This window comes from Phyllopteryx taeniolatus, chromosome 9, assembly GCF_024500385.1.
Source record: "Phyllopteryx taeniolatus isolate TA_2022b chromosome 9, UOR_Ptae_1.2, whole genome shotgun sequence".
In the NCBI taxonomy this organism is placed as follows: domain Eukaryota; kingdom Metazoa; phylum Chordata; class Actinopteri; order Syngnathiformes; family Syngnathidae; genus Phyllopteryx; species Phyllopteryx taeniolatus.
In genome coordinates, this window is record NC_084510.1 from 26907653 (window position 1) to 26935202 (window position 27550).

Consider the following 27550-nt stretch of genomic DNA (forward strand, 5'->3'; position numbering starts at 1 on the left):
GTAAATACAAACAAAGTTTGGAGAACTTTGTGGCAGTGGGCAGGAACAGAAGCCTCAAGCGCAGACCTGCACACTGCCTCCAACAAGGGGGGGATCTATTACAGTGAAAAAATTATTCGACGGCAGCTTCGCTGGAAGCGGCAAGGATTGCGAGCAGGTAGGTGGCCTTCGACGTGAAGATGAGGAGAATGCACCATAGCTTTTTATTTCTGGGTTTTGTCCAGCAGGTATACAAATAGGCGTCGTAAACAGCTTGCATTGTGAAACACTTGGATGATGAATATGAGCCAGCACTTGAGCTTAAAAGAGCAATAACGTTACTCGCAGTATTTACTTAGCGTTTTTATGCGATACTGTGCATCGACTTTCAGGTCCCACACGGATCATTTCGATGTACACCCAAGGCAGGATTTGGCATATGGATTTAACGTGAAATCGGTTTAAAAATGCGTACAGCCTTTCACACTTTGAATGTCACGCTTTCTAATCTGGTAAATTGCTTCCAGGCAACGGAGAGCGTGAGAGTCAGGAGCTGCGAGGGTGTTAGGGCCTGATGAACTTTAGACGGCGGTATCAAATTGATACGTGGCCTTCAGAGAGGAGGGTTAGAGTTGGGATAAACAAGATATTTTTTCACACCCAAAACAAACAAGCAGCTGATACTTTTCACACCACCGATGCTGCGAACATGAAGCACGTTGTGTTCCAATACCGGGCCTGAAGTCAAACATCACTCTGAAAGCAAAGCCAGGAGTTCATAGCCACAAATCAAAAAAGAGGCTTTTTGCGCTCCGTTCCAAGTGGTCCTCATTGCGGCGGTTTGTCAGCACTCCGCAATTAACCAAATGCGGAAATCCACCGGGAAGTTCAAATATGCCCATGAGTGCTCATTTATCACCACGAGGTCTTGTCAACAGGCCAAGTTCTGTCGAGCCGAGAAATGCAGTGCGGGACATTTGAGAAGCTGCAGATGCTGTGTCAAGCGTTTGCGCTCAGGGGTACGGTCGCCAGGTGGCACTTGTCATGTAGCGAGAGCCAAAGACATTCGATATTGTTTCGTCGTCTGTGGGAGGGTCGTTCCACCAACGTCATATCAAATCTATTCTCATCTGCAAAGAATTGTTGTTTCTCTAATGTGATTGGGTCAACTTTGATGATTTAAAACAACACCATTAGTAACTTTGAAGGCAACATTCAGTGCAACTGTTACAATCTCTTATTGATTTTTTTCCTTAAAATCGGTTATGTACTGTATAATAATAATGAGAAAAGGAAAAAAAAAAAAAATCGACTTTTTAAAAGTATTTTTTTCCCCCAGAGGTTTAAAATTGAAAACTCAATTGGAACCGCAACGTAACAGGGAGCTGGCATACATCCGCTTTCTGTACCGATTGTCCTGATTAGAATCGCGCCACGGACCGGTTGCAAGCCCATCTGAGGGCAGACGAGAGATGGAAAAAAAGAAAAAGTCATTGAAAGATGCAGCCTTCAAATAAAACAGTCATTCTATTAGTGAGCAATTAGAAAAAGTCATGAGGGTAAGGGCTCAAAATTAAACAGGGAGGGAAACGACTGTACTTCAACATTCCGCATATACAACTGGCATAATATATACAGTATACATAATTTAAAATCATTTATAAATAGTACATGAGGACAAAGACGTGTCAAGTACTTTACAGCACTATCAAAAAAATCCATATGTACAAATAAGGTAAAATTAACAAATTTCATCCAACTGTCACCATCATAAAACCTTAACTAACTGTCAAGGTGAGATTTTACTTAAAATATGTAACTGTCATACAGGTAAAAAAAAAAAATGAAGTTCAAGGCTGTAAAATAAAACTAAAATACACAAAACTACTCACCTTTGGACAGTTCAAAGCTGTAAAATATAAGTAAAAAAAAAACAAAAACAAAACGAATTACCCTTTGACCTAATGGAAGGAACTGGTGCTGGAATGTTTACGTGTTTATGCGGCGGCATTGCGCATAAAACAAAAAGCCGAAGAATAAGCGAGTTAAAGCTTTAAATGTTTCATCACACATGAGGAGGGTTTTATCTGACTGATTTTGCAGAAAATGTTGCTCTGAATACAGATTTTGGGAGCATTTTGACTTTGGAGGTTCCACTGCATTGTTTCTGGCTCCATTATAATACAACAGTCGAAGTAAGACAGGATATAAATTGCCTCTTTGGATTCAAAGCGAAAGCGGCTGGCATATATTTTTGCCTGCAATGCACTCTTCATCTCCAGAAATATGTTGCTTAGAAAAAGATGGGAGCCTCAGCCAAACACTTAAAGTGTATTTAATGAAAGGAGGCCCACGGCCAAGATATTTCTTCCTAGTGGGATGGTTTGTATTCATCAAACACGTTTTTACAACAAGAGCCGGTACTGCTGCTGGAGGCCACCGTTGTACAGTACTTAAAGCGCACGTCTGCACCTTTGTCCAAATGTAAATAAAACCAAGGTGAGCTGTGTTCCCCCAAAATGAGTTGACCCGTTCACATTGTGTCATGATGTACTTGTCCACGACAACCCGTATTCGCTTTGAGAAAATAATGTCATGGTGAATCGGCGTGGATTTTGGATTACCCACGCCGTTGCAATTATTGCGCGTCAATATCAAGTGGTGGTCGAACAAACCAATGAACAGCGTCCAATGGGAAGTGCACACAAATGGAAATGCAGTCATTTTGACAAATTGCAGCTCATTTATGCCATCTGTACATAAGTACAGTGGTTCCGCTCTTCACCAGGTTACGAATGAACTCCAGTCGTTTGCACAGTGGTGTACGAATATGTCAAGAGGCGGCACAGGGAGCCACACTTAATTACCAGCAGAGGTACTTTTTTTTCCCCATTTGATTGTTTGATATTTATGGCCTATACGTGGGTCTCAGACAAACATTTACTGTAATTGTGACATTACTCCTGCCTTCGTGCAGGTTAGCGATAAGACTACAAAACCTCCTGACTTGTGTACAAATTTGGGTTATGTCGCCGCCGTCGGAACACAACTGAGGACCCCCTGTATTCAGAAAATGATCGGTATTAGCATTTCCTGTCACGTATTTATTTGAATTCAGATCGATGCCAAATAATTCATTGCAAGATTTGGGGGTTACGAATAACGTGCAAGGAGTAGTTTGCGCATCGGCCTCAGAATATGCGAGAAGGCACGCTCAGTTACCACCATACGTATTGTTTTCATTTGATTGTTTCACATTTATGGATAAGTGTCTTTAACAAATATTTAGTGGAATTATGACGCCACGACTGCCTTTGCGTAGGGTATTGAAGTATAATATTAGGATCAGTGATACTGGCCCTCTATTTACTTAAGAGGGATGGATACATTTTTCACTACAGGGGATCCTCAGTTTATGATAGTCCCAAGAGACATGGTTGAGAAGGTTATGAACAATTTTTCACAATTTGAGATACAAGTCAATTAAGTTACAAGGTCAGTCCTGCAACAAATGCAACTTGGAGGTCAAGGTACCACTGTACAGCAAAGTTGAGTAATGACCAATGGAAATCCGTGTTAGTCACACCAAATTTGAGGAGTAACCTTTTCGCATCAAGTTCCACATCCACTCACCTGAAAATAATCGGTCATTTGGAGCCGCAACTACTCTTGAGAGTCATTCTTCAGCGAGAAGGTTAGGGTCGCTCAATGTAAAAGAGACAGCCAGGTCAAATGCTTTCACGAACGCTAATAAACAGTCACGGCACCAAAAGACGTATACGGTGTTTCGTGACAGACTTGCCTTCAACGTAACGTTGCTTTCAATTTGCGGATTGCACACATGAATAGAAATTCATATGAATATTTAGATGTTATACAAATAGCAAATTCAGTGGTCAAATTCGATCCGAGTCTCAAGCGCACTGACATTGCGAGGCTTTAACGGCCTCCGTGTTGCAACACTAAGCCTCGGAGCGCTTCACCTTGTTTATTCAAGTGCCTCACCGATTTAACACATTCCCGACTGGGGGGCGGGGGTTGGGGCATTCATCTCAAACTGTAATCCTGCTCATGTTACTGCCCCTCACTGGCTGCATGAAGAAACTGCAATCTTGAACCTCACCTAATTTCTACATTCTCAAAGAGATTTCTTCCTACCGTAAGCTTATCTTCAAATAAGAAGTACCGAAATTCTGAAGGTGTAAATACATTAGCTTTAAAAGACTGGATTTCAGGATTTCTATATTGACTTGTTTTAAGAAATTTTGGCAAATCAATTTTTGTAATACTGTATAGTCCTCATTTCATAACTTTTTGTATTGTATGAGTCAATTCTACCTGGAGCACATGAAAGACATCCAAATTCTCAGTCTTCCCCTTATGACATGCTGACAATGTCTGTCTTCTTTTTGGTGACAGAAACCTCGAAAATCTCCCAACGCCAAGATGTTGAAAAAGTCAAAGGTGACAGATCAAACTGCCGGCGGGCAGAAGGGTAAGTGCGGAACGGAGGACACCCACCCGAGGTTGGATCAGTCACAGCTGTTTGTGTAGCGGTAGTCCATTTTTTCAATAATGTTTCACAGGATCTGATCATCGCTAAAGTTGAAAGCGATCTTTTTTCGTGTCAAAGCACTATTTTTCCACCAGTGAGGACAAATCGACGGGAAAGATCTTATTTTTACCCCCTAAATGAAGACAAACCCCAAGAAGATTTGTTTTTTTTGGGCAGTTTTGGAACGAAGATCCTAAAACAACAACAAGTTAAAGACCTGTGATTCCATTTTTTTGTTTGAAGGCAATTCGCAAACAAGAAGAAGAAGAAGAAGAAGAAGAAGAAGAATCATCTTTTATTGTCATGAACATGCATGCATGCACACGAAATTTGTTCTCTGCATTTAACCCATCACAGTGAACACATACACATGTTAGTGGAACACACTGGAGCAGGGGGCAGCTGAAGCGCCCGGGGAGCATTTCGGGGTATCAGTGTCTTGCTCAAGGACACCACAGCCGTGAGTCCGGGGGATGTTGGCGGATGGTCCAGTCGGGGTTTTGAACCTAGGTCCCCCACGGTGGCAGGCGATGATCTTAACCATTGGGCCACGGCTGCGAATCTCCAATAAATGTATGCTGTAAAACTCTTCTCACAATGCAGAAATTCTCCAGAAAAGACATGATTATTATTATATTTATCCCAATAAGGACTCCGCAAGCAAAAAAATAATAATAATAATAATCATTGCGGCAAGGGAGCGCAATTCCAAGCGAGATGAATAAAAGTTGGAGTGTGGATGAGGCTAAAATTGCCGTGATAGAACTTGCTTTTTACACAAAGTAAGTCGTTTTCTCTCAAGCACTGTCAATAAATCATCCTGTGATGTTGAACGTCACATTCATCCATGGTGGTTATTTTGTGACTAACCGTTGTACGTCTCTGAATAGCGTGGTCTGTTTCTGTGCCTCCCATTCGCGAGTCATACGGAATATTGTGTTGTTTGTGTCCAAAATCCTGACAAAGCCCCACCGCGGCGTGGAGCTTTTGTCGGGATTCATACTAAATTGTCCCGTTCCTCTTCGTGCGGTCCCGTCGCGTGTTAAGCCGACGCTTCTGACGACGGTCGCCCGGACGACAAAGGTACGAGCCGCGGAAGGGCGATTGAAATTCCCCAAACAATTCACTCTGTGTAAGCGCACGACTCCATGCCGGTTGATCGCATGTATGACGTGGTCTTGAATCGACCGATTTCGTTCATTTACGGAATCTCCGCCAGCCTCAGAATGAAGGCAAGCTTGAGGGTGCTGTGATTGGCTGCCATTTATCCATGCGTGTTTTATGCTGATTTGACCTGTGTGGTGGTATAGAAAACAGGTGGCATGATTTCTCTAAATTCTCCAGACATACCACAGCAACACGCATCGGGTTCTTATCGGTTATACGATTCACGAGGCCCTCAAGACTGATGCAAATCTTGATAGCTTTTGATCCCCACACATACCTTGTATTCATCAGAGGGACAAATGAACATTGAAATCAAGCTGCGATGCATAGAGTTGAGGTATACAACTTAAGTTACATCCTGTCCACTGTATGTACAGATCATCTCAGTACATTTGAATATCGTAGAAGAGTTCATTTATTTCAGTAGTTCAATTCAAAAAGTGAAACTCATGTAGTCACCTCCCTAAAATCCTTTTTTGCCTAAATCATCTCATAGTGAGCTGCATCACCTCTGCTAAAACTGCTGGCATTCTCAGTTGAACGCTCATGCAAATCTACGCTTGAAATGAAATGATTCATAAATAGAATATTTTATATATTCAGCATGCGGTTCATTTTTTTTTCCTGAAACAAAACGGACGGTTATTATATTCAGATTAATTAAATAGACAAATACTTTTGAGAAGGCCAATTCCTACCTAATGTCAAAAATTATTTGGATTGTTTCTTATATAATATTCTAATGAAGTTTGGGTTTTCATAAACTGAAAGCTATGATCATCCAAATGAAAGCAAATTAAATGATGCAACATTTTGCACAATATTATATTTTATTGAGATGCACCTTTATATTACCATTGCCCGATTAAACCTGCGTTCTGGCACTTTTTTTTTTTTTTTTTTCCTAAAGCAACATATTCCATAAAAACACAGCATAAACGACTTTTATTAGACCGATGTAGTAGCAATTTCATATTTCCAGATTGCAGACTTTCAAAATTGTATATAACCAGACTCGGTTTAGCTTATACTGTTTATATGGTTCTTGTCAATCAAACCACCATTTTTGAGACAAAGTGACACCTATTGAGATATAGTATGTTATTTTTATGAAATATGTTTAACATGACCAGCTGGGAAATGTAGGGAATCTCAATTGATTCAAAAAGTTCAAAACCGTCATGAAGTGGAGGGATGGGATCGTCATTGGAAAGCGACGGTGTTAAGATATCCGTTCCAACTGAAGCACAGCCATGAGCGAATTGCGTCCAGGGATCAATAATGTATTCCGATTCCGATGACTTCTGGAGCCTTTGAAACCCTACAAGGTACCACATCGAAGTGGTGGCTTGTGCTCTCTGTGTACATGATTTCAGCAGCTATATTTCAATGTTGCAAGAGTCTGAAATGAGTCATACGAAACTGCTTTGAGATGATGGAACGCTTGTGGAGCGTTCCAGCGTATGGCAATTACGTGTTTTCACTGTGACTCACATAAAGCCTGGCTTCGGCGTGGCACTTTAGATTCATAGGCCGACGTATATTTCTTTTCTCCTTTTGCAGCGTGTTCATTAATTCTCCCAGTGCTACTTGAAATCACAGCGTGCTAACAGCTGGCGATTGCTATGTTACACTAAAATGCTATGTACGCCCACTGAGCTATAATAGACAACACTGCAGCGTTTCCCAACCCAATTGAGCCAAGGAACGTAACTGTATTTCAAGTGCCAAAACATCCCAGCGCGCCACCAAATTGTCACAAAAAGAAGAAATACTTAAATCGTGATCATTGATAATCATACTTCTCTTTTATGAATGGCCATCACCAGGTGGATTTACAGGATAATTGTACATTCTGTCATCTCGTGGAGGAGCATTGAATCGTTCCGTCTGTTGCTGTGTTGTAGTTGGCATAGATAAATGAACGAACACATTTTTGGACTAATTGAGTGAAGTTGGATCATTTCCCACATCTCTCACCGACCGCACAGTGGTTGGTGCTCACTGGACTACAGTGCGCATTCCATTTAACCGACAACCGATGCCTTGCTATAACGATGAAGCAACTTTTCGCTGAGGGTTCGGCACCTTCGTGCACACGGTGACGGGAAGTTTGAAAGTCACTTTTAATGACCTTTTTTCCCCTAAAAACGATGCAGTTACCCCACCCAGTGTGCAATGTCTGCATAAAAGTAAGACAACAAAGCCTCTAACAGTGCTTGAAAATATGTCATAAACTAGCATGTTTATGTCCATATAGTTATGTGTGTATGTATATCCATTAGCAAATCTCGTCAGGGATTGGTTAAGAATAACAAATAATTGGTTTTATTTTAACCGTTGTTAAAATAAAACACAAACACAAAGTAAGACAACATATTTCTAGACGAGATGATGATGATGCAGGAGAAATACCGTATTTCTGTATTTCTCGACCCTGATGTCGGCCTTACAAAGTGAATTGCTCCTTACGTGACGGGAGGCCACAGTGTTACAGCTGTAATGACATGTTGCGTTGTTTGAACGGGAATTAACATGCTTGTTTTTTGGGTGCTTTTGAAAGAAGAGGAACAGAATTTCTCCAAAACAAAGATGTGCCACCAGTCATGTAAGGTTTGAAAACGAGTACGGCTGTAGATTTGGTGGTCTCTTCTGTCAATCTTTTTTGAAGAAAGCCCGTATAAATTGTTGTCTACTTACTGTAACCTTCCTGAAAGCCGAAACGGTAATGAGTGTTGTTCTTAGCAAAGGCTTTCATTTCATCCCCCGAAACTGCTTCACATTTCCACTCACAAATGTTGACTGCCTTTGCCTTTTTCCCTACTCTTTAAATTATAGCCCTTGTAAATGTTCTTTGTACATACGCGACTCAAAAAGCTCGGGATATTCGGCTTTCACATGAAATTTCAGGATAAACTTAAAATGCTCAATAAACTTCACAGGAAACCTAATTTGACCTCGAAACTTTTTAAAGCGTGGTGCTGATATTTTTTTGCTAATGTTACTGTTTCAGTATGCCTATACTTTGTCCACAAATTCTATGAGGCGACAATTAAGTAGATAAATGACTACGTGCAACCCATTTGACTTGCTCGTGGCAGGAAGAGCTACGGTAATTTTTGTGAAAGCTGGAGTCGGTTCAAGAGACTGCAACTGGAGTATACTCATCCGTTCATATTACATTGAAACGAGAAATAATCGTTGAAAAAAAGACAATAGACACAGAAAAAGGGAGATGTCTGCTTTTGGGTTTTAATGCTTCAGTTGGATGTGCGTTCAAAAGTTTCAAGGTCAAATTAAATTCATCTGTAAAAGATTATGATGCATTTTAGGTTCATCCTGAAACTATATCCTCAGATCTTTGTGAGTAGTGTATATCTATGAATATTGTTTTTTTCCCCCCATTGGATTAGGAATCAGGAAGTCCAAAGTGCCAGGTGTAATGATAACACAGTTTGAGGCGGAACTTCCAGAGGGAATGACAACCCCGGATTTTTCCCGCAAGCCCATCGCGATCACTATTCAAGAAGGTTAGCTTCCAACTCTTTCTGAATACACAATGGCATGATCATCTTTACTAATGGCCTGCACAATCATACTATATTCCAGGAAAAAGTACATTATTTAAAGCCATAGTCGTGGGTAATCCAAAACCCACAGTCACGTGGACTCGGGCAAACAGAGAAATCGTTTTTCACCCGGACACCTGCCGGCAAAATTACAGTGAAGCGTCTCGCGAGCATACTCTGGAGGTACTGTGCCGATCAAAATGTATGAATGGTGCCAAAGCAAAACAAGTTTCAATGATAGTAAAAAGTGCCTTTTCATCAGTTTCCCAAGGTGGCCCCAGAGGATGCAGACACCTACAAGTGTTACGCGACAAATGATTATGGACGAGCCGTTTGCACCGCCGTCCTGAACGTTATTGAGGGTATTTAGGACATTGAAACGGGGGATTATGGAAGCCTGTGTGAAGAAGATAATCATGAAGAAAAAAAAACAAACTTTTCATTATCTGTTCACAGTGGGATTCTCTAAAACCAAGGAACTTCAAAAGACATATGGGGACGGTAAGACCGGAGCGCATTGTCATAAAAAGGACAAATGACTTGTGTCCTCTTTAGGACAAACGTCGCAATGATTAGGCCATGCGGGAAATTTTGAAAGAAGAGACATAACTAAGTTTCAGGGCTCGCTTTTCATCCTTCTGGGTAAGTGATGGTGATCCTGACAAACTGTTTTGATGATTCAACGCATTTTCATAACAGCGTGACAAGTGGCCACCATCTTTGTGGAATTTGATCAAAAACATGAAATGAGCTCTTCAAACCCCTCTAAAATTCTCTAAAACAAATACACTGATGACAAAACAAAAACAAAAAAACATTGATGACTGCAGTACGTGACTTATTCTACTGCCCGTACTGATCTTCTCACAGATAATGTTCCTTTTTGCGCTTTTAAAGTCCAATTGTTTCGACTCAATTGGATATGTCACGGTAATTTTGACAGGTCGATGCATATTTTTCACTGCAACTTGTCCGTTCCCTGAGTAGCAGATGAAATTAAAGGGTTGAGGAGATATGTTGAGAAATAATGAAATAATTGGAAGGAGTTTTTCTATAGGCGATACCACACAAAAAAAGGCCATATTTTCCGAAACAAAACGAAATTTCCCTGGAAATCATCATCTGATTTTCTAAATTCTTGGTGTGTGGCCATTCCAACCAGACTCAGCATTTTGACATACTGTCATTTTTGGGAAATCTTGTCACTTTGCTAATTTTAAGTAGTCAGTGACATGCGTTGGCAATCCCCCACTTATCATGCCAAACCTGTCAAAGATACATTATTTGGAGCAAATAGCGAGTTTCAGCAAATAAAACAACACGTGGCTTTTATGAGGGTGCTTCTTTCCCCAAATTATCAGAGATTTACTTATTTTCTGTACCTCATGTGTTCTATTTGCCTCTTCCACTAGCAAAGTGCAAAACCCTCTTGTGAATAAGGGATACAAGGTGTCAGGATGTTTAGTGTGCAAAACCACAAAAACCGCAAGCTAGGCTCCGGTCCTCCTCGCTATCCCTAATCAAGTGGCCGTGCCTTACTGATACAAACCACTCGAAGTCGAGAATTTTCTCTTAGCCAGGGCACCACTTTGTGGCATATTGGGGTTTCACAGAAAGAGCAGGTGAGTTGTTCAGCGAATAGCAAAGGCAAAATATACAAATAGGGGAATTTGTGAAAAGCAAATTGTGACTCAATCAGTCGTCTCTGATTTATCATCACAAAAGCATTATTTACAAGAAAGATTCAAAGTCTGGATTATTTCAAAAGAGAATCATGACTGACTGATCTTTGTTGCGTTCCTCTTCTGTCCAGATATACCAGACTTTCTTCGCAAAAAGCTTAAAAAGCGGTCGGTACCTTTGCAAGACGACAAGGCGGCGACGCCAGAGGAGAAGGTCTGGGAAATCCTCATGAGTGCAGATAAGAAAGACTACGAGCGCATCTGCGTGGAATACGGCATCACCAACTTCCGTGGGATGTTGAAGAAACTGAAGATGATGAAGCAAGAGCAAGGTGACGACATCACAGAGGCACGTAACCCTTCATTTCGTTGGAGAGTAAATATACTGCTGATGTCTTTTATTTTTGTACAGATTTTCGCCTTTGGAATTGCGTTGTTGATTATCCTTCTGCCTTTTAGGGGAGGGGGGGCTCTCAACACGCCCACATGTGTGCATCCTGTTGAAATTGTATGTACTGTGTTATAGGGGTCTCCAACACCATGCATAATCACTCAGTAGTGCCCTCTGGAAAAAAATACAAATAATTATAAAACGATTTCAAAAATACATTTGAAAATTTGGCCAATTCACCAATCAACATGAAATTGGGTAGACACGTCTCTAATTATATCTGTGCACGAAATTGAACAGGAAGTCTGTCATTTGGAGCAGAATTCCACTCCTCCAACAAGGAAATTGTCGCCCTCATGGGCCGAAGTAGCGATCAGGTATACGAGGCCAGTGTTTATTATTATTCCTTTGAACTTTTATTGAGCACAAAAAAATGTCACGGTACACCACCAAACAAAAATGTGACTAAAAGTATATACTACATACCGAAATAACGATGGTGTGCTCACAAATTTACACTTGTCAGTGTGTGCGTGCAATGACTGATTTTGCTGTGTGAATGGCAACAGTGAGTCGGGTACGTTTTATCGTGTGCCTTCTGAAATAATCCTTTTCAGACCAATTCATTTGAATAGGATCATTTCCCGGGCACAGAGGTCGGGAATCACCGTACGAGACTGACGGACGACGCTAAATTGCCTTGTGGACAGAGGATCGCGTCAGACTTTGATCATTAGCCACAAGACTTTGCCGCACGAAAAGGGCCCAAGGGGACCATTCATATACGCTCGCAGCTTGAATTACGACTTGTTGTTTCGTACTATTGTTTGCTTCACACATGAATACTCTGAAACACGTCGAGGAAGATGATGACGATGAAGCTACAACTGACTTGGACTTGGAGCTTAGAGAACTGAATAGTAAAGTATTCCTTTGCAAGGTGAGATGTCAGGATCTGCAACGCTTCGGTTGAATTCTTTTATGAACTCATTCACTGCCAGAGTTGCCCTTTTATTGCCAGCTGTTTTAGAGCATTTTCACTGATCTTTCAAGGCCCGCAGAACATTCTTCGATGACAATGTAAGTACCAAACCTACCAAAAGAAAGAGTAGACTCTTCTTTCTTTTTCCATTGTTCAGTCATCAGCAGTAGAACATTGGTTGTGGTTGCACCAAAACCCCTGGTTTCTGTCAAAAAGCTAAGAAAGCAAGCTTTTTGTAAAAAGAAATGTGACTTTGACACTAGTGTTTTTGTTTTTTGCGACATTTCAAACTATAATTCTTTATCTTCAACTCAAAAGCTGTGCTGGAACCCTAATCGACACAACGTCGCCATTAGTCACTGCGGTGGCTTACCAGACCTGAATTTCACAGACAACCCGGGCGAGACCCTCTTCCACGTCTCACGTGACAAATGTATTCGTCGGTGGCAGTAAACAGTTGGATTCCAGTTGATGAATATATACGGCGGTGAATGAGCGAATACAATTTCACACTGCATTTATGCGTGTGTGTGCGTGTGTTGTGTATTATAATTGCAGGACGGCGAAATGGTCACCTACTCAAAAGAAGAATGCGACGAAATACAACACTCTCTGAAGCAAGTTGGCAAAAAACCTGACGCAGAGCTCTTCTCCATGGATGTGGATGGTGCCACTGTAGACTTTAAAGGTACACTTTCAGGACTGTGATAGCGTTTAAACAAGGTGGTAAGCTACTGCTGCTGAATAGTGGTAGTAATCGTACGACTTAAGACCATTGCAGTAATAACTTTTCTATTCCACTTTTGTGACCTGCAAAACGCTGTCATATTGACAGGGGAAAAAACTGAATTGTGGAAATTTTTGCAGATTGATTAAAAAAGAAAAACTGAAATATCACACAGCCATACGTATTCAGACCCTTTGCTGAGTATTTAGTAGTAGCAGCACCGTTTTGGGCTAATACAGCCATGAGTCTTTTTGGGAATGATGCAACAGTTTTTCACACCTGGATTTGGGGATCATCTGCCATTCCTCCTTGCTGATCCTCTCCAGTTCTGTCAGGTTGGGTGGGAACATTGGTGGGCAGCCATTTTCAGGTCTTTCCAGAGATGCTCAATTGGGTTTAAGTCAGGGCTCTGGCTGGGCCATTCAAAAACAGTCACGGAGTTGTTCGGAAGCCACTCCTTCGGTATTTTAGCTGTGTGCTTAGGGTCATTGTCTTTTTTTGAAGGTGAACCTTCGGCCCAGTTTGAGGTTCTGAGCACTCTGGAGAAGGTTTTCGTCCAGGATATATCCCTGTACTTGGCCGCATTCATCGTTTCTTCGACTGCAACCAGTTTCCCTGTCCCTGCAGCTGAAAAACACCCCCACAGCATGTTGCTGCCACCACAATGCTTCGTTGTTGGGACCGTATTGTACAGGTGATGAGCGGTGCCTGGTTTTCTCCACACATGCTACTTAGAATTAAGGCCAACAATTTCTATCTTGGTCTCATCAGACCAGAGAATCTTATTTCTCACCATCTTGGAGTCCTTCAGGTGTTTTTTTTTTTAGCAAACTCCATGCAGGCTTTCATGTGCCTTGCACTAAGGAGAGGCTTCCGTCGGGCCACTCTGCCATAAAGCCCCGACTGGTGGAGGGCTGCAGTGATGGTTGACTTACTAGAACTTTCTCCCATCTCCCGACTGCATCTCTGGAGCTCGGCCACAGTGATCTTGGGGTTCTTCTTGACCTCTCTCACCAAGGCTCTTCTCCCCCGATTGGTCAGTTTGGCCGGACGGCCAGCTCTAGGAAGGGTTCTGATCGCCCCAAATGTCTTCCATTTCAGGATTATGGAGGCCACTGTGCTCTTAGGAACCTTAAGTGCAGCAGAATTTTTTTTTGCAACCTTGGCCAGATCTGTGCCTTGCCACAATTCTGTCTCTGAGCTCTTCAGGCAGTTCCTTTGACCTCATGATTCTCCTTTGCTCTGACATGCACTGTGAGCTGTAAGGTCTTACATAGACAGGGGTGTGGCCTTCCTAATCAAGTCCAATCAGTATAATCAAACACAGCTGGACTCCAATGAAGGTGTCGAACCATCTTAATTAATGGGGAAAAAAATTCACTTCAATGATTATAACAAATGGCTGCAATATAACAAAGAGTGCAAAATTTAAGGGGGTCTGAAAACTTTACGTACCCACTGCATGTACATTAATTAATTAGATCAATCATATAAATGATACAAGAAAGTAAAATGGAAGATGCTAAGAGTGGAAGTCCATAAACAACATTTAAATTCATATAACCGAATCTGATGAAAAGAGAACAAATGCGTCTCTGCCGCCGAACACATCACCTGTCTGCTATTAGCAACAAATTGCTAACTTGATGTGCTGATAACAATAACCGCGTCTCTCCTGTGTTTATATAATTCCTCAGCACCTGATGTCGACTTTGCTATTAAAATCCAAGCGGTCACGGCGGAGGAAAGACAGGATGCAGTGTTTCCATGCGTCCTGACGGGGCCTCTGGACGAGATCAAGTGGTTTGGCAAGAACGTGCAGCTGTCAAACGGAGAAAAGTTCGAAATCACCGTCTCGGAAGATAAGCTCATCCACAAGCTGACGGTGCGTGACTGCCTGCCATTGGATGCTGGCATCTACGCTGCTGTGGCAGGCATCAGATCGTGCAACGCCTGGCTTGTGGTTGAAGGTGAGAAATCATTCTTGTATCGTCATTTTTTTCCCCCCCATTTTCATTTAGGAATCGAAATTTGAAAAATTTAAACGTGACATATTGTGTAATTAGTTTTTTAATGTAACACTTTAAAAAATGAATACAGAATACAGATTTTTCAAACTGAGTTTGATTTAAATATTCAATTAGTCGCGTGTAGGTGACCGGGATGTTTGCTAAAAGCACGTTAACTAGTCAGTAGCCTCAATAAGTCAACCGAGACATAAACACACGGGTCCTCACGTATCACTGCACAATAGTTGAAGGGAGAATGAAAATAGCGTGTTGTGTTGTGTTGTTGTAGTGATTTGCTCCGAGTCTACGAGTCGACATACAGTATGGTGTATAACGTTCCGTGTGGAATGAATTGAAAACAATGCAATGGGACAGACAATGAGTGATTTCAGCAGACCTTCCATGTCAGATGTAATGCATGAAACCGATCACAATAACCCTTGAAACATACGTCCTTGATTTCATATGGCTAATGGATCATTTGATGGATCGTGGTTGCGGTCCGGACTGATTGTGGTGGCTAACAAGCTAACATATCTTAACTCATGTTGGTTACCAAAAATCTGGGCCAGGTAAACCAACCGACCAATTAAATAGTCAGTCCAGTGGCCTGTTTTTCCAATTTGTGTTTCTGATCTGAGCCTAAAATAAAATGTGAAAAATCTGGCATTTTTCTCTTTTTTTTCATCATAAGATTGAAATACAAAATACATCACTTCATTTTTCGATCGCATGGAGTAGAAATGATTGGTGTTGGGATTTTTCTTTCTATCGAATAATGGATTCTCTTGACAAAACATTCAGGTCAAATCTAGGAATATGTTTTAATCCTCCAGCGGATAAAGAGGGTAGCGGCAAAGGAAATAAAGCCGCTCGGAAAAACACCACGGCCGGGGGTGGTGATGACGAAGACTTGCTGAGGATCGCCAAGGAGCAGCAGGAAAGCTGCCAGAAAGAAATGGAGGAGAAGCCGGCTCAATCGGAGCGGGATGCCGCCGAGGAAGCCGCTCGGCCGGAGGCGCGAGCGGCTAAAAAGCGGTCCGACGGAGCCGAGGCTGCCTCGAAAGCCGCTGCCGGGGCAAAAAAGGCGGAAGCTGGCGTGGAAGAGCCTTCCATCGAAGCAGCAGGAAGCGGTTCTGATGTGACTGTCGAACCGCACCTTGTAGAGCAGAGCGAAGACAATGAAGTTGGGGAAAATGCCTTATTCATGGAATCAGTTGAGGTCGATGAAGTCACAGGTGGAGACGCTGCCCCTGTCCAAGATAGGGTTCAAGGTAAGCGTGAAGACGAGATTTTGTTGGGAAATAATGTTACGCACACGTTTCTGAAGTAGCAAAAAGACATGATTTTTTCCCCCCAAAATGTATATCATGTGAATATTTAACAGTATCTCCTAGGCTAGCACAATGAAATATGCTTCATGTAGAAAAATGAAATATAGTAATAAAGTAGGGGGGGTGGGGGGGAAGCCCTGCCACGAATGGCGAAAAAACGCAAATAACTGACACCCCCCGACACAAAATCTTCCAAATTGCCTGTCAAAAGTATAAATCGTAACGACACCACAAACTTTGACCCCCGAAACCGCTTAATATAATTTCTAAAGATCTTGAAAAAAATGAACCGGAGGTGTGCGCCAAACACTCCCTGTAACTTCTACTAAAAACCCTGGTTAAACTTAGCTCCTCCCCAAAATGCAAAGTTTGTCTTCTCACTTGAGATGTATCACCTCAGCAAACACCAATTAGTGGACTACTTTCCTGTTTAGAGATGCTATTGGCAGCAACTTGCGGTGTCTTAGGACGTTTCAGGTCCCACAGAAGAAAAAAAAAACCCGACTAGACGAATCTGCGAAACGTGAACCGCAAATATGGGGGAAATGACTGTATTGATTGATCCAAATTCCATCTCTATATTCAAAAGGATATAGAGTTTATAATTTAACCAAGCTTCACAAAGGTTACTCATGCGCAACACTTTTTGTATTCCTCTGAATCTTTTCGACCATGTCCAAATCTGCTTTCCCATTCGTCTATTTTTATTGAATTTCCTCTAAAGTGCACCTTGCACACTCGTTTGACCGTGTTCCTACAAAATGACTTTTTATTGCTAATGAATGTCATTCTTCACAACAACAACAAACAAGCTTAAACTTGGTTCATTTTTACACATCTGGTAAAGAAAAATGTAGGTTATCTGAATGATAATTGGCGTAATTTACAATACTTTACAGTATTTATGAGAAAATGATTTTTTGGAAGACCCTGTGAATTGTACTTCATTCATGTCAAGTCTTGTGGTTCAAGTTGCTTTCTCTTTCTGTTGCATAATCACGATGCTTATCATATAACACTGTCTGCTTTTTCATGGATTTTCAGCATTTCTCTTAAAGAACAATCCATGTCCTAAAAAAAATATTTTTTACCGAGAAGAAAATATCAATCAATTGTATCTAAAAATTGATTGATTTTTCCCCAAAAAATATGATAAAATAAAAACTGGAACTGACGCTCGGTTACGAGTCAAAGGTAAGTATCCTTTGTGACTCAGAGTCGGAGTGCAAATTAATAACAGATATGAGAGCAAATATTAACCAACACATCATGTTCTGCATAAAGCTGCCACTGATTATCACCAATAGGAAATGATCATGGCGAGGGAACCGCAAAGCCCAAAAGTGAAAAGTCTGGAAAAAAAGAAAAACTTCCCAAAGTGATTGTGAGCCAAATTACGGACGGTGAAGACGCTGCTGTCGGTAAGAAACGTTTGAGGTCGCACACTGTCGATTATTTCCATGGCCGACAAATTCTTTGTGAAAGACTGAGTTCAACGCGGGCCCGACAATTTATAGGAATTCACTGCAATGTCTACAAGGTCGAATTTTAAGGTCTCACATCATTTTTGGATGTGGATCCTTCAAGACTGTCTTGGTACCGGATTCTAAAATTGATTCAAAAATAATTCAATGAAAAACAGAAATAAATGGTCCCGATGCTGTGTTCAGCAGTTGCAGTTATGCCATGAGTCTCCTTTATAACAGAGTGCATAATAATAAACGCTATACGAGAGCATCATTTCTCCGTAAAGCTGCCATTTATCAACACCAATAGGAAATGATCATGGCGAGGAAACAGCAAAGCAAAAATGTGAAAAGTCTGGGACTCATGAAAAGCGTCCCAAAGTGAAAATTGCTGCTGCTGGGAAGAAACATCTATAGATCAGCGCTTGTCCGCTAAATTACAGTATTTGACAATGAAAATGCTCGTTTAAATGTGGCACTGACAATATATACTGTCGGAGTACACTGCATTGACTCCAGACTAGGTCACCGTTCTGATTTTGAAATATTATCACAAAGGCCTCACACTACTTTAAGGCCGGAATGTTTGAAGACCATCATATTTGTTCGGCGAATCAAGAGATGTTGATTCCGCTGTTGTAAGTGCAACTCTAACTCTTTTGCAATTATTAGTCAGAATGCTTGTTAATAACAAATATCACCAATAGCCAGCGACTGTTAATAGCCTGAAGTTTGGATTTTTATTGAAGGAAAGTGCTTATATTTGTTTTGCCAAATGTGGAAGTAGTTTGCGCATATAGCAGATTGTCCACCAGGATCGATTGCTGATTGTAAAATCTGTCACGATCATCTGGAGAGCCTTCAATCAAAAGGGGAAATCTTCATGTTTGTACCCCATTTAGTTGCGGTATTTAACATTTAAAAGAATACAGTACCTTGCGTTATTACTTTGTCATGGACAATTTGAAATCAAGGTCTCAACTAATTTAATGTACTGGATATAATACCACCATTTGTTAAATCAATCAACTCATTCCAGAATTTAACGTTTTTCAAAGAAACAAGGATAACTTTGCTCCGTTAACAGCTGCAGGTATTGTCCCGAAAATATTTTACAATTATTGCTTTGAGTGCATATTAACCAACAAATCGATAATCTGGATAAAGCTGACATTTATTATCACCAATAGGAAATGATCATGGTGAGGAAACTGCAGAGCAAAACAGTGAAAAGTCTGGGACTAACTGTCCCAAAGAGAAAATTGTGGACAGTAAAGACGCTGTTGTTGGTAAGAAATGTCCGAAGTTGCACACTGTCATTTATTTCATGCCATGAGCAATCCATTGTTTGAGAATGAAGACACTGACAATTTCAAGGTAAACCCTGTTTTGTCTCCAAAGTACTTTTCCATGGTCAATTTAAAGTACAATCACAAAAGCCTCATATCATTATCATCACGTTTGTGAAGTCTTGAAAATGGTGACCTACGCTCCATGACTGTCACCCATTTGTGTTGTTATTTGTGCGTGCACGGTTTTTGTTTTTTTTATACATGTGCTATGAGTGGAGTTAAGTTGAAGTACCAATGGCAATTTGCATTTAAGCGTGGGGCTGAATTGTCCATTTGTGTACGGAATGACCGTATTTCCTCAATTATCAGCCATCTCTCAAAAAGCCAGATAGGCATTCACAAATAAATGCCCCCTCAAACATTGCAACAAGGTGAAAAAGGCAGTCGAAAGGCTAATAATCTCAACTCACAAAGCCTATTGCTCACACACAGACACATTAAGAACGACTGAGTCAAACTAGGCTCTGTTGCAAACCAAGACAGAAGCATGTCAACTGTCTCTCAGTTAAATTTAAGTGTGGAGTTCCTAGCATCATCTGGAGAAGTCGTTTTTAACTGCCTTTAACCGCTTGACAGAAGATGCCGGAACAATGTTGTGTGTGTCCACGTTAATGTTCCAGGCAGCTGTGCCCAGTCTTCCTTGGTTGTTATTTGTCCATTGTATTTCTAATTCCAATTTCACATGAAAGGAATTGTAATAAATGTAACATTGTTTAATATGATATGCAGTTAATGAATTTATCTCTGCACTATTTGCGGAAATACGGTCTGTAGAAACAGTTTGCTTCCGATGGTCTTTCCTGTATCAAATATTAGCTATGCTAACTAAAACCCCGCTGTTGCATTGCTCCTGATTGTCAATATTATTAGTGTTGTTAATGCTATGTTTTGATGCATACTCAACAGTCAATGAGAAACACTGGACTGATGGTACTCACCTTGATGTCACCTCAAAGCAAAACAAAATAATAAACACTATGATATATTGGCACTGGACCATGCAGGAAGTGATCAATTTGGCGAGAGTGAGGAAGAGGAGGACGAACAGCAAGCAGCTGGCAAGCGCATCAGAGTAAGGCAAGGCCCGCTGATCGAGGAGACAATCATTGGTAAGATGGCATGCGTTGCAGTACCTTCTGCATGGGGAATTACCTTTTATTTTTGAAAAGTCAAAATGACTTTTAATGCGCTTTGTGGCTTTACATCCAGTGTGTGTGCAAACTCTCATTGAATAAATGACCTTTTGCAGTCATTGTTTCTCGACAGGAGTGCATTTCACCTTTGAGTGCCTTGGAGATATGCGAATCAAATTGGATGCACTCACGAGGGCACCCGATATAATTACAGCCTTAATAGGCAAATGAATGAAAACATATTGGGGTCTCGGGTGCGGCACGCAATACATCTGCGTCTTAATTAGACCTGATGACTGGAGGTAATGTACTGTTTAATGTGTATGTGTTTTCACCTCCATTTCATGTGCTGTGTTTGCAGACAGTGTGGGCACATTTGTGCTCTTTGTGCGTTCATGTTAACAATCTTGCTTGCTTTCCGTAACCTCATTGAGGGCGAACACAACGGGCATGTGTTCTTTGGACGGAAGCCGTAACAGACACACTTGTGTGCGGACGGGCTTCTTTGATCATTTCAAGATGGAGAACAACTCAGCTGCCTCTTGAACTGTTTTTGAACAGAGACGAGATTTATTTTTTGTATCTTCCACTAACTTCAGAGTAACTCATGACGAGAAGCAAGACATTTTCCAATCTTAAGGATGAAGACGGCCACTCTCCAACCAAACAATGACAAAGACACCTATCATAGCCTCTTCAAATACATAAAACCTCCATTTTAGTATGTGAAGAACACAATTTATAGGAAATACTCAATGAACAATGAGGCAAGTGTGCTCCAATGTGCATGCATCTCCCAACGGGTGACTGTCAACTGTATATACATATGATGGACACAACATGCTGAGGTCTGTTTCACTAACTTGTCAGTTGATTCATCTTCAGACCCAGGTGTTCACTTCCACATCGGACTCTCCGACTGCAAAGCCATCATTGGGGAAGACGCGGAGCTTGTGTGTAAACTCAGCAGCGAGGACTGTGAGGGTATCTGGTACAAAGATGGAGAAGAAGTATATACTCTTGGTGGTTTTTTATTTTTTTATTTTTTAGAAGTTTCAGATGAGACTGAGTTTGTTTCCAGATAAAGTCGACGGAGGCTATGACCATTGTAAAAGAAGGAAGCTACCATAAGTTGAAACTTCACAAAGTCCCAGAGGAATTTGCTGGAAAATATAAGTTTGAAGCAGATGGACGGAAAACGGAGGCCTTAGTGGTTGTTGAAGGTAAGCGCAGAAGCAATGTTCTGACAAAGTGTCATGTGGCAAAAAACAAACAACAAACATTACAATGCCTAAAATATATGTGGAAACATTTTTAGATCCCCCAAGATTCAACCGAGAGGACCTAAAAACCTTTATCGATCCTGTTACGGTGAAAAAGGGGCACAAAGCAACCTTCAGGTTAGCGTACATGGGACAGGAGCCAATAAAAGTTCAGTGGTTCCTCGAGGGGGAAGAGCTTTCGGACGAGGCCAATATCAAGCTGGAAACCTCGGATGGCTGTACACGTCTGCTTCTGATCAAGCTGCAGCGCAAGGACAGCGGTGAAGTCAAGTTGAAGCTAAAAAATGAATTTGGCACTGCCGAGGCCTTAACTGAACTGATTGTATTAGGTACGTAGTGTATTGAAATAAAGTACATACAGTGAAGCATCCAAAGTTAGAAACAATCCATCCTGTAACTTCAAAGCTCCAAATTGCACCACTTCTGGGCCATTAAACTTTGAAGATTCCATTGTATTTTTAAACAATGCTAAACATTTAGCACTTCTGCTTAATGTTCCTAACATTCCTGAACAGATAAACCCACGCCCCCGATGGGACCTGTGGAGATTGTCGAAGCTTCCTCTTCTGCAATTGAGATAAAGTGGCGACCGCCGAAAGACAGCGGCGGCTGCAACATAGGCAACTACGTTCTCGAGAGGCAACAGGTGGGCCGCAACACCTGGAAGAAGGTTGGGCCCATCGGTCCGCTGGCGAAATACCGGGACCTTGACGTAGACCACGGCCGCAGGTACTGCTACCGCATCAGGGTGGAGACTGAAATTGGCACTAGTGAGCTGATGGAAACGGAGGACATTCAAGCTGGGACAAAAGGTAAACTAATGCCATCGTTGGATGTATAAAATCAATATCCACCAGAGCCGGCTTCACGCAACAATTTTAAACATCTTAACACATTTTTTTTAAACATGAGAGAGCCCAAATGACGAGAAAAAAAGTTGTATCTTCTATTGACTGGTGTCTTCGAGATGAACAACAGAGCACACCTGTGATCTCAAATCAATCTCATAATATATGTCGTAGTACCAGGACTGACCTTTGAGAGGCAGCATTGTGCAACAGGGTATCAAGGACTGGGAGAAAATCCAAAGAAGTAGAAGAGAACGCTAGGCAGACTTTTAGTTTGTGTGGACTATATTATGGTTGGAAACTCTTTATTGTGCTGAATAGCTTTATACAAACCTGCAACACATTTCAATTTTTTCATGTATTTGTGTCGAAAATTAGATAAAAATAGTGTGCAAAGGTCATTTCAGACTTACAAACTCCAGAAGAAAATATCATAATGGGTGGTGGGCAGTATTTGGACATTTTGGACATGAGAGACAGTGGGGGGAAGGCAGGAAGTCAGTCACCAGGCACACGGGAATGAATTAATAATTCATAATGAATTAAAAGGACAAACGACATTGTGTTCGCAAAGCACCCATGATAAGTTAGCAGGGTGTCATGATTAACATACACATTGACATTGTCAGTAGAGTTAAGCGGGGTACACGGACGATTTTTAACCATCACAATGATGGAGTCACGGCGTGTTCACTGACTCGAACAGATTGCACACACTGTTCGGAGCAGGTGTAGAAGTGGTAGAGACCGCCGTATTGAAAAGAGGTTTTTGGTAGCACTGATAGTTTTCACCATGGAACAGTTGGAAGAGTACCGTAAGTGCAACATTAAGCTTCGAGTGATGGAACTGGAAGTGTTACTGGAAGACAAACAAACATTATTGAGTGACAGAAAATAAATTTATCGCTTGAATAATTTTGGAGAAGCCAGGAACAGCATAAAGGGCATCTTTTGTTGGATTGCTAATCCTGTGTAAGTGTGTTTAAAACTTGGGACTGCATCCCCGAAGAGCTGCTCTGGCAGAGGCCAGTTGACACAGGAGATTTGTCTTAGGCGACTGGCTACAAGTCAACCCTTAGATCATTCAGAAGCTCCAAAATTGCACTGCAGAATAGACAATAGGTTAATAATTTTTGTTTTGGCCGTTTAAAAAATGTTAAGAAAAGCGAAATTTTGCCTGCGCCTTCTCGTCATGATTACACATGGTGGTGCCGCTTGAAGCAGCTTTTCAGACGCACTATGTAATGTATGTCAAATCAGCCATCACCATTTGTCTCATGTTTGAGCAAACACATGATGTGTGCTAAATTAATCTAATTGTATATACTCATGCCAGAACATGCAAAATTAACTGCACAAAAAGTTAGCGCATTTCACTGATGCAGTCCTGGGTGCACCCGGTTTGCACATCAGCTTCCACTGTTTGCGTGAACAATCAAGTTCATGCCCATTTTTGCACGTGCAAAACCTTCAGTAAATTGCGCCCTTTGATTGCAAGGGAGGTAAAATGCTAAAAGTCGTCCTGACTGTCAGTTTGTGTATAGTACTCTAGTTCAAAGCAAAAACCTACGAGATTTCTAATAAAGATGCCGATTGTGTGTGCACACAGCATACCCTGGACCTCCATCAACACCAAAGGTTGTCAGTGCCTTCAAGGACTGCATCAACCTTTCGTGGACTCCTGGCAACTCGGGAGGCACCAAAATTCTCGGATACAACCTTGAAAAACGCAAAAAGGGGAGCAATCTGTGGGGTCAAGTCAACCCGCCGGACGAGATGATCAGAGGTTTCTTTATATGTCCTTGAGCGATATTAAATGTTGATGAGTTTTTTTTTTAAATTGTTGTGTTTCACAACCCCACAGCTAAAGGGTTTGCTGTTAAAGATGTGGTAGAGGGAATGCAATATGAATTTCGTGTGTCGGCTATCAATAACTCTGGAGCGGGTGAATTCAGCACACCTTCAGAGTTTGTCTTTGCCAGAGATCCCAAAAGTAAGTGGTAACTTGGAAATTTAAGGGCAGTTATGTTATTAAGCCAATCCTGAAAACTGGATCACTGATTATTGATCATACTTTTCAGAGCCTCCTGGAAAAGTCATTGATTTGAAGGTGACCGACTCCAGCTACACAACTCTATGCCTGTCTTGGACCAAACCCAAGGACATTGAGAAGGTCCAGGACGAAGCCAAGGGTTACTTTGTGGAGATCCGGCCCGCAGAGAACACAGAATGGAATCGTTGCAATTCCAACTTAGTAACCACAAATTTCTACACGGTGAAAAACATGAAGTCGCTGGGCATGTACTGGGTGAGAGTGATCGCTAGCAACGATGGCGGCGAGGGAGAACCACAGGAACTGGATAACTACGTCCTTGCTATGCCGCCTCCCGGTGAATAACTTTTTTTTTTTTCCTCTTCGCCAGACTGGTTTAAATTGAAAAGAAGTGCCTGCTTTTATAAATACAAAGAATGACTTTCATTGTGAAAATGACAGTCTTTCTAAAGTAGAAATCTTTTCTTTTTACCTAGTGAGACCACGCTTCACCGACACCAAAATCAAGAGCTTCATGGTCGTGCGAGCCGGAAATTCAGCACGGCTTACGATGAACTTTGAGGTAACTGTCTTAAGGAATGAGCACCACTTGGAGGAGAAAAGCAGGAATGATTCATTCAGAGTGATCTATTGGTCATTATCTTTATATATCCTCCGCAGGCATCGCCGTGGCCCGAGGTCACGTGGCTGAAAGACGACGTGCCGGTCACTAAAAAAGTGACGATTAGCAATGCGGAAGGCACTTCGCAGCTCCTAATTCCTTCCGCTGAGCGCTCAGACTCCGGGGTCTACACCGTTGTTGTGAAGAACATTGTCGGACAAGAAACATTCAGTATTGAAATAAGAGTCACAGGTGAGCGTTTGTAATTTAGGGGGGGGTCCTCCTCGGTTTGCCGTGGAGTTCCATTCCTATGACGAAAATGTCATCCAAATTCGATTATGGTTTGATTATAATTATGACTCTACGACTGAGTTAATGTAGGTTAATAATAGACAACAGCACATCCCAATTTACATACAAATTTGAGATACCTCACCACTGTAGGAACAGAATGTAAACTAAGGACAACCTGTGCAGTTAAGCCCAAAATGATTCATACCTGGCCAAAGTGCGACGCGACTTTAAGTGTAACTTTTTTGCTGGAAATGACACGAGAAAGGACTTTAAGAAGCTCTGTTACAGATATAGAAAACTATAAGCCTGTTTATACATTTAAAATGATTCAGATAACTGATAATTTCTTAGAAAATTGAATTTTATGCAGCATTTTCAAAAGGATAAAGCTTATGGTAACTTTGAGCATAGTCTGCAGCATTCTCATAAACTCTACATTTAGAATATTGCATATGAATGTATAGCAGGTCCTCGGTTTAGGACAGAGTTCCTTTCCTACGGCAGCGAGGGAACCCAAATTTATAAGTCAGAACACAGTCTCCTTCACAAACCTATATTAATATCGTAGTCAAGTCACAATTACAGTAAATATCTGTAGGGGAAAAAAATTTAGGCCATCAATTTTAAACAAAAGAAAAAAAAAAAGCAACGAAAATGTCTTACGTTTAGTCCTGAGGTTGGATTGCAACCAGGAAGAGGCGCAAACTAGCCCACTGCGCGTAATTAGTAACCACGAAATGTCGCAGTTTTAGACCCAAGGAAAACAAGGACACCCTGTACTCAGTTTTTGTTCCATTTAGAGAAGAACATTTTTGCTTTTGTTTTGTGTTTTTTATTCTAGATGAACCAAAGCCACCAGGTCCAGTTGAAATTGAAGAAAATGTGCCAGGCACGGTGACCATTTCGTGGACGCCTTCTCCAGACGAGAAACGTGACGACAGGTTGCATTACATGGTGATGAAGAGAGACTCCACCAAGGGCACATGGTTGACCGTGGCAGATCACATTTTTAACAATAAGTTCACAGCCTGCAACATAATGCCTGGCTGCGAGTACCAGTTCCGTGTCTATGCAAAGAATGACATGGGATCCTCCAAACCGTCGGAATCACCAAAGTGGCTGCTATCAAACAAGAAAGGTATGTACAGCAGTAGATGTTTGCACAACAACAACATCTGAGACAATTCACATGCACGATTTTCTTCAGAGAAGTTCACAGTGAACATACCGGAATCCAAGACCTGGGATCTCCAGTGCCCCCCAAAGTTCCTCGTCCCACTGAAAATGCACACCGCTCCCCAAGGATACGAATGCTACATGAGCTGCGCTTTAAAGGGGGACCCGACGCCTCACGTCACGTGGCTTCGCAACAACATTAGCCTGAATACCAACACCAACTACTACATCTCCAACACCTGCGGAGTCTGTTCTCTACTCATATTGAGGGTTGGACCCAAGGACACCGGAGAGTACAAGGTGGTGGCAGAAAACCCCAGAGGGAGAGCAGAGTGCTCCACCAAGTTGACAGTTAGGGGTAAGTCTTGAACAGTCGCGATATCTGGACAGTATAAAAAAAAAAAAAAAAAAAATCATAACAAATCTCATCCTTTTTTTCAATTTCAGAATAAAAACTTTTTAAAAACGTGGAGAAGACCAGAAAAAAAGCAAAGCTGTCACTCACATGAAATCATTGCTGCTGATCTTCAGTGTTGAAACAACCCTCTCTGACACCTTCTTATGGTCCCCTTATGATGTCGAACACTTGTTCAACAAATGTTGACTTGATATTTATTTAATTTAATGCAAAAATATATATATATTTTGATGGGTCTAGGAAATAAATTGCCTTACGAACACAGTCTACTATTATTAAAAAGTAACGTTTAAGTTGACACAATCGTCGTACGCGTGTCTAACAGCAAACATCACACTGTAGAAATTAAATACATTCATGTTAAATGCATTTTAGTCAAAGCTGACTGTCCACTGCCTGAATTGGTTAAGTCCCAAGCACTAACTGAGGAGAATGAAATTGTTTTTGACTTTAATGGAAATAAACTTTTTGACTCATTAAAGAGTGATTTTTTTTTTGTTCGTTACCAAATGTATTTCCACACAGTGACCC

At 41.4% G+C, this 27550-nt stretch overlaps 1 protein-coding gene across 3 annotated transcripts; it reads left to right on the forward strand.

The window, feature by feature from the left end:
• Positions 1-27500, forward strand: LOC133483876 (immunoglobulin-like and fibronectin type III domain-containing protein 1). Of its 3 annotated transcripts, XM_061785707.1 has the most exons (25): positions 1-157; positions 4399-4474; positions 9115-9231; positions 9311-9453; positions 9533-9632; positions 9727-9771; positions 11084-11301; positions 12884-13013; positions 14750-15022; positions 15898-16335; positions 17703-17816; positions 19052-19150; positions 20218-20322; positions 21232-21356; positions 21428-21569; positions 21665-21958; positions 22145-22441; positions 24087-24263; positions 24342-24470; positions 24559-24867; positions 25007-25092; positions 25191-25383; positions 26267-26563; positions 26633-26959; positions 27049-27500. In XM_061785707.1, the coding sequence occupies exons 2-25, from the start codon at positions 4426-4428 to the stop codon at positions 27051-27053; spliced, it is 4212 nt and encodes a 1403-aa protein (XP_061641691.1). In that variant the 5' UTR covers positions 1-157; positions 4399-4425; the 3' UTR covers positions 27054-27500. The 3 variants fall into 3 exon arrangements, with proteins under 3 accessions (XP_061641691.1, XP_061641692.1, XP_061641693.1); XM_061785708.1 differs by lacking the exon at positions 19052-19150; XM_061785709.1 differs by lacking the exons at positions 17703-17816; positions 19052-19150.
• Positions 27501-27550: the final 50 nt, after the last annotated feature.

Bases quoted from the DNA above. Each gene is read 5' to 3' on its own strand.
- LOC133483876 (XM_061785707.1), top strand. From the start codon at position 4,426: ATGTTGAAAAAGTCAAAGGTGACAGATCAAACTGCCGGCGGGCAGAAG. The intron at 19,151-20,217 runs GTAAGAAATGTC...TGGACCATGCAG, and splicing joins CAGTAAAGACGCTGTTGTTG to GAAGTGATCAATTTGGCGAG. The intron at 24,868-25,006 runs GTGAATAACTTT...CTTTTTACCTAG, and splicing joins CCTTGCTATGCCGCCTCCCG to TGAGACCACGCTTCACCGAC.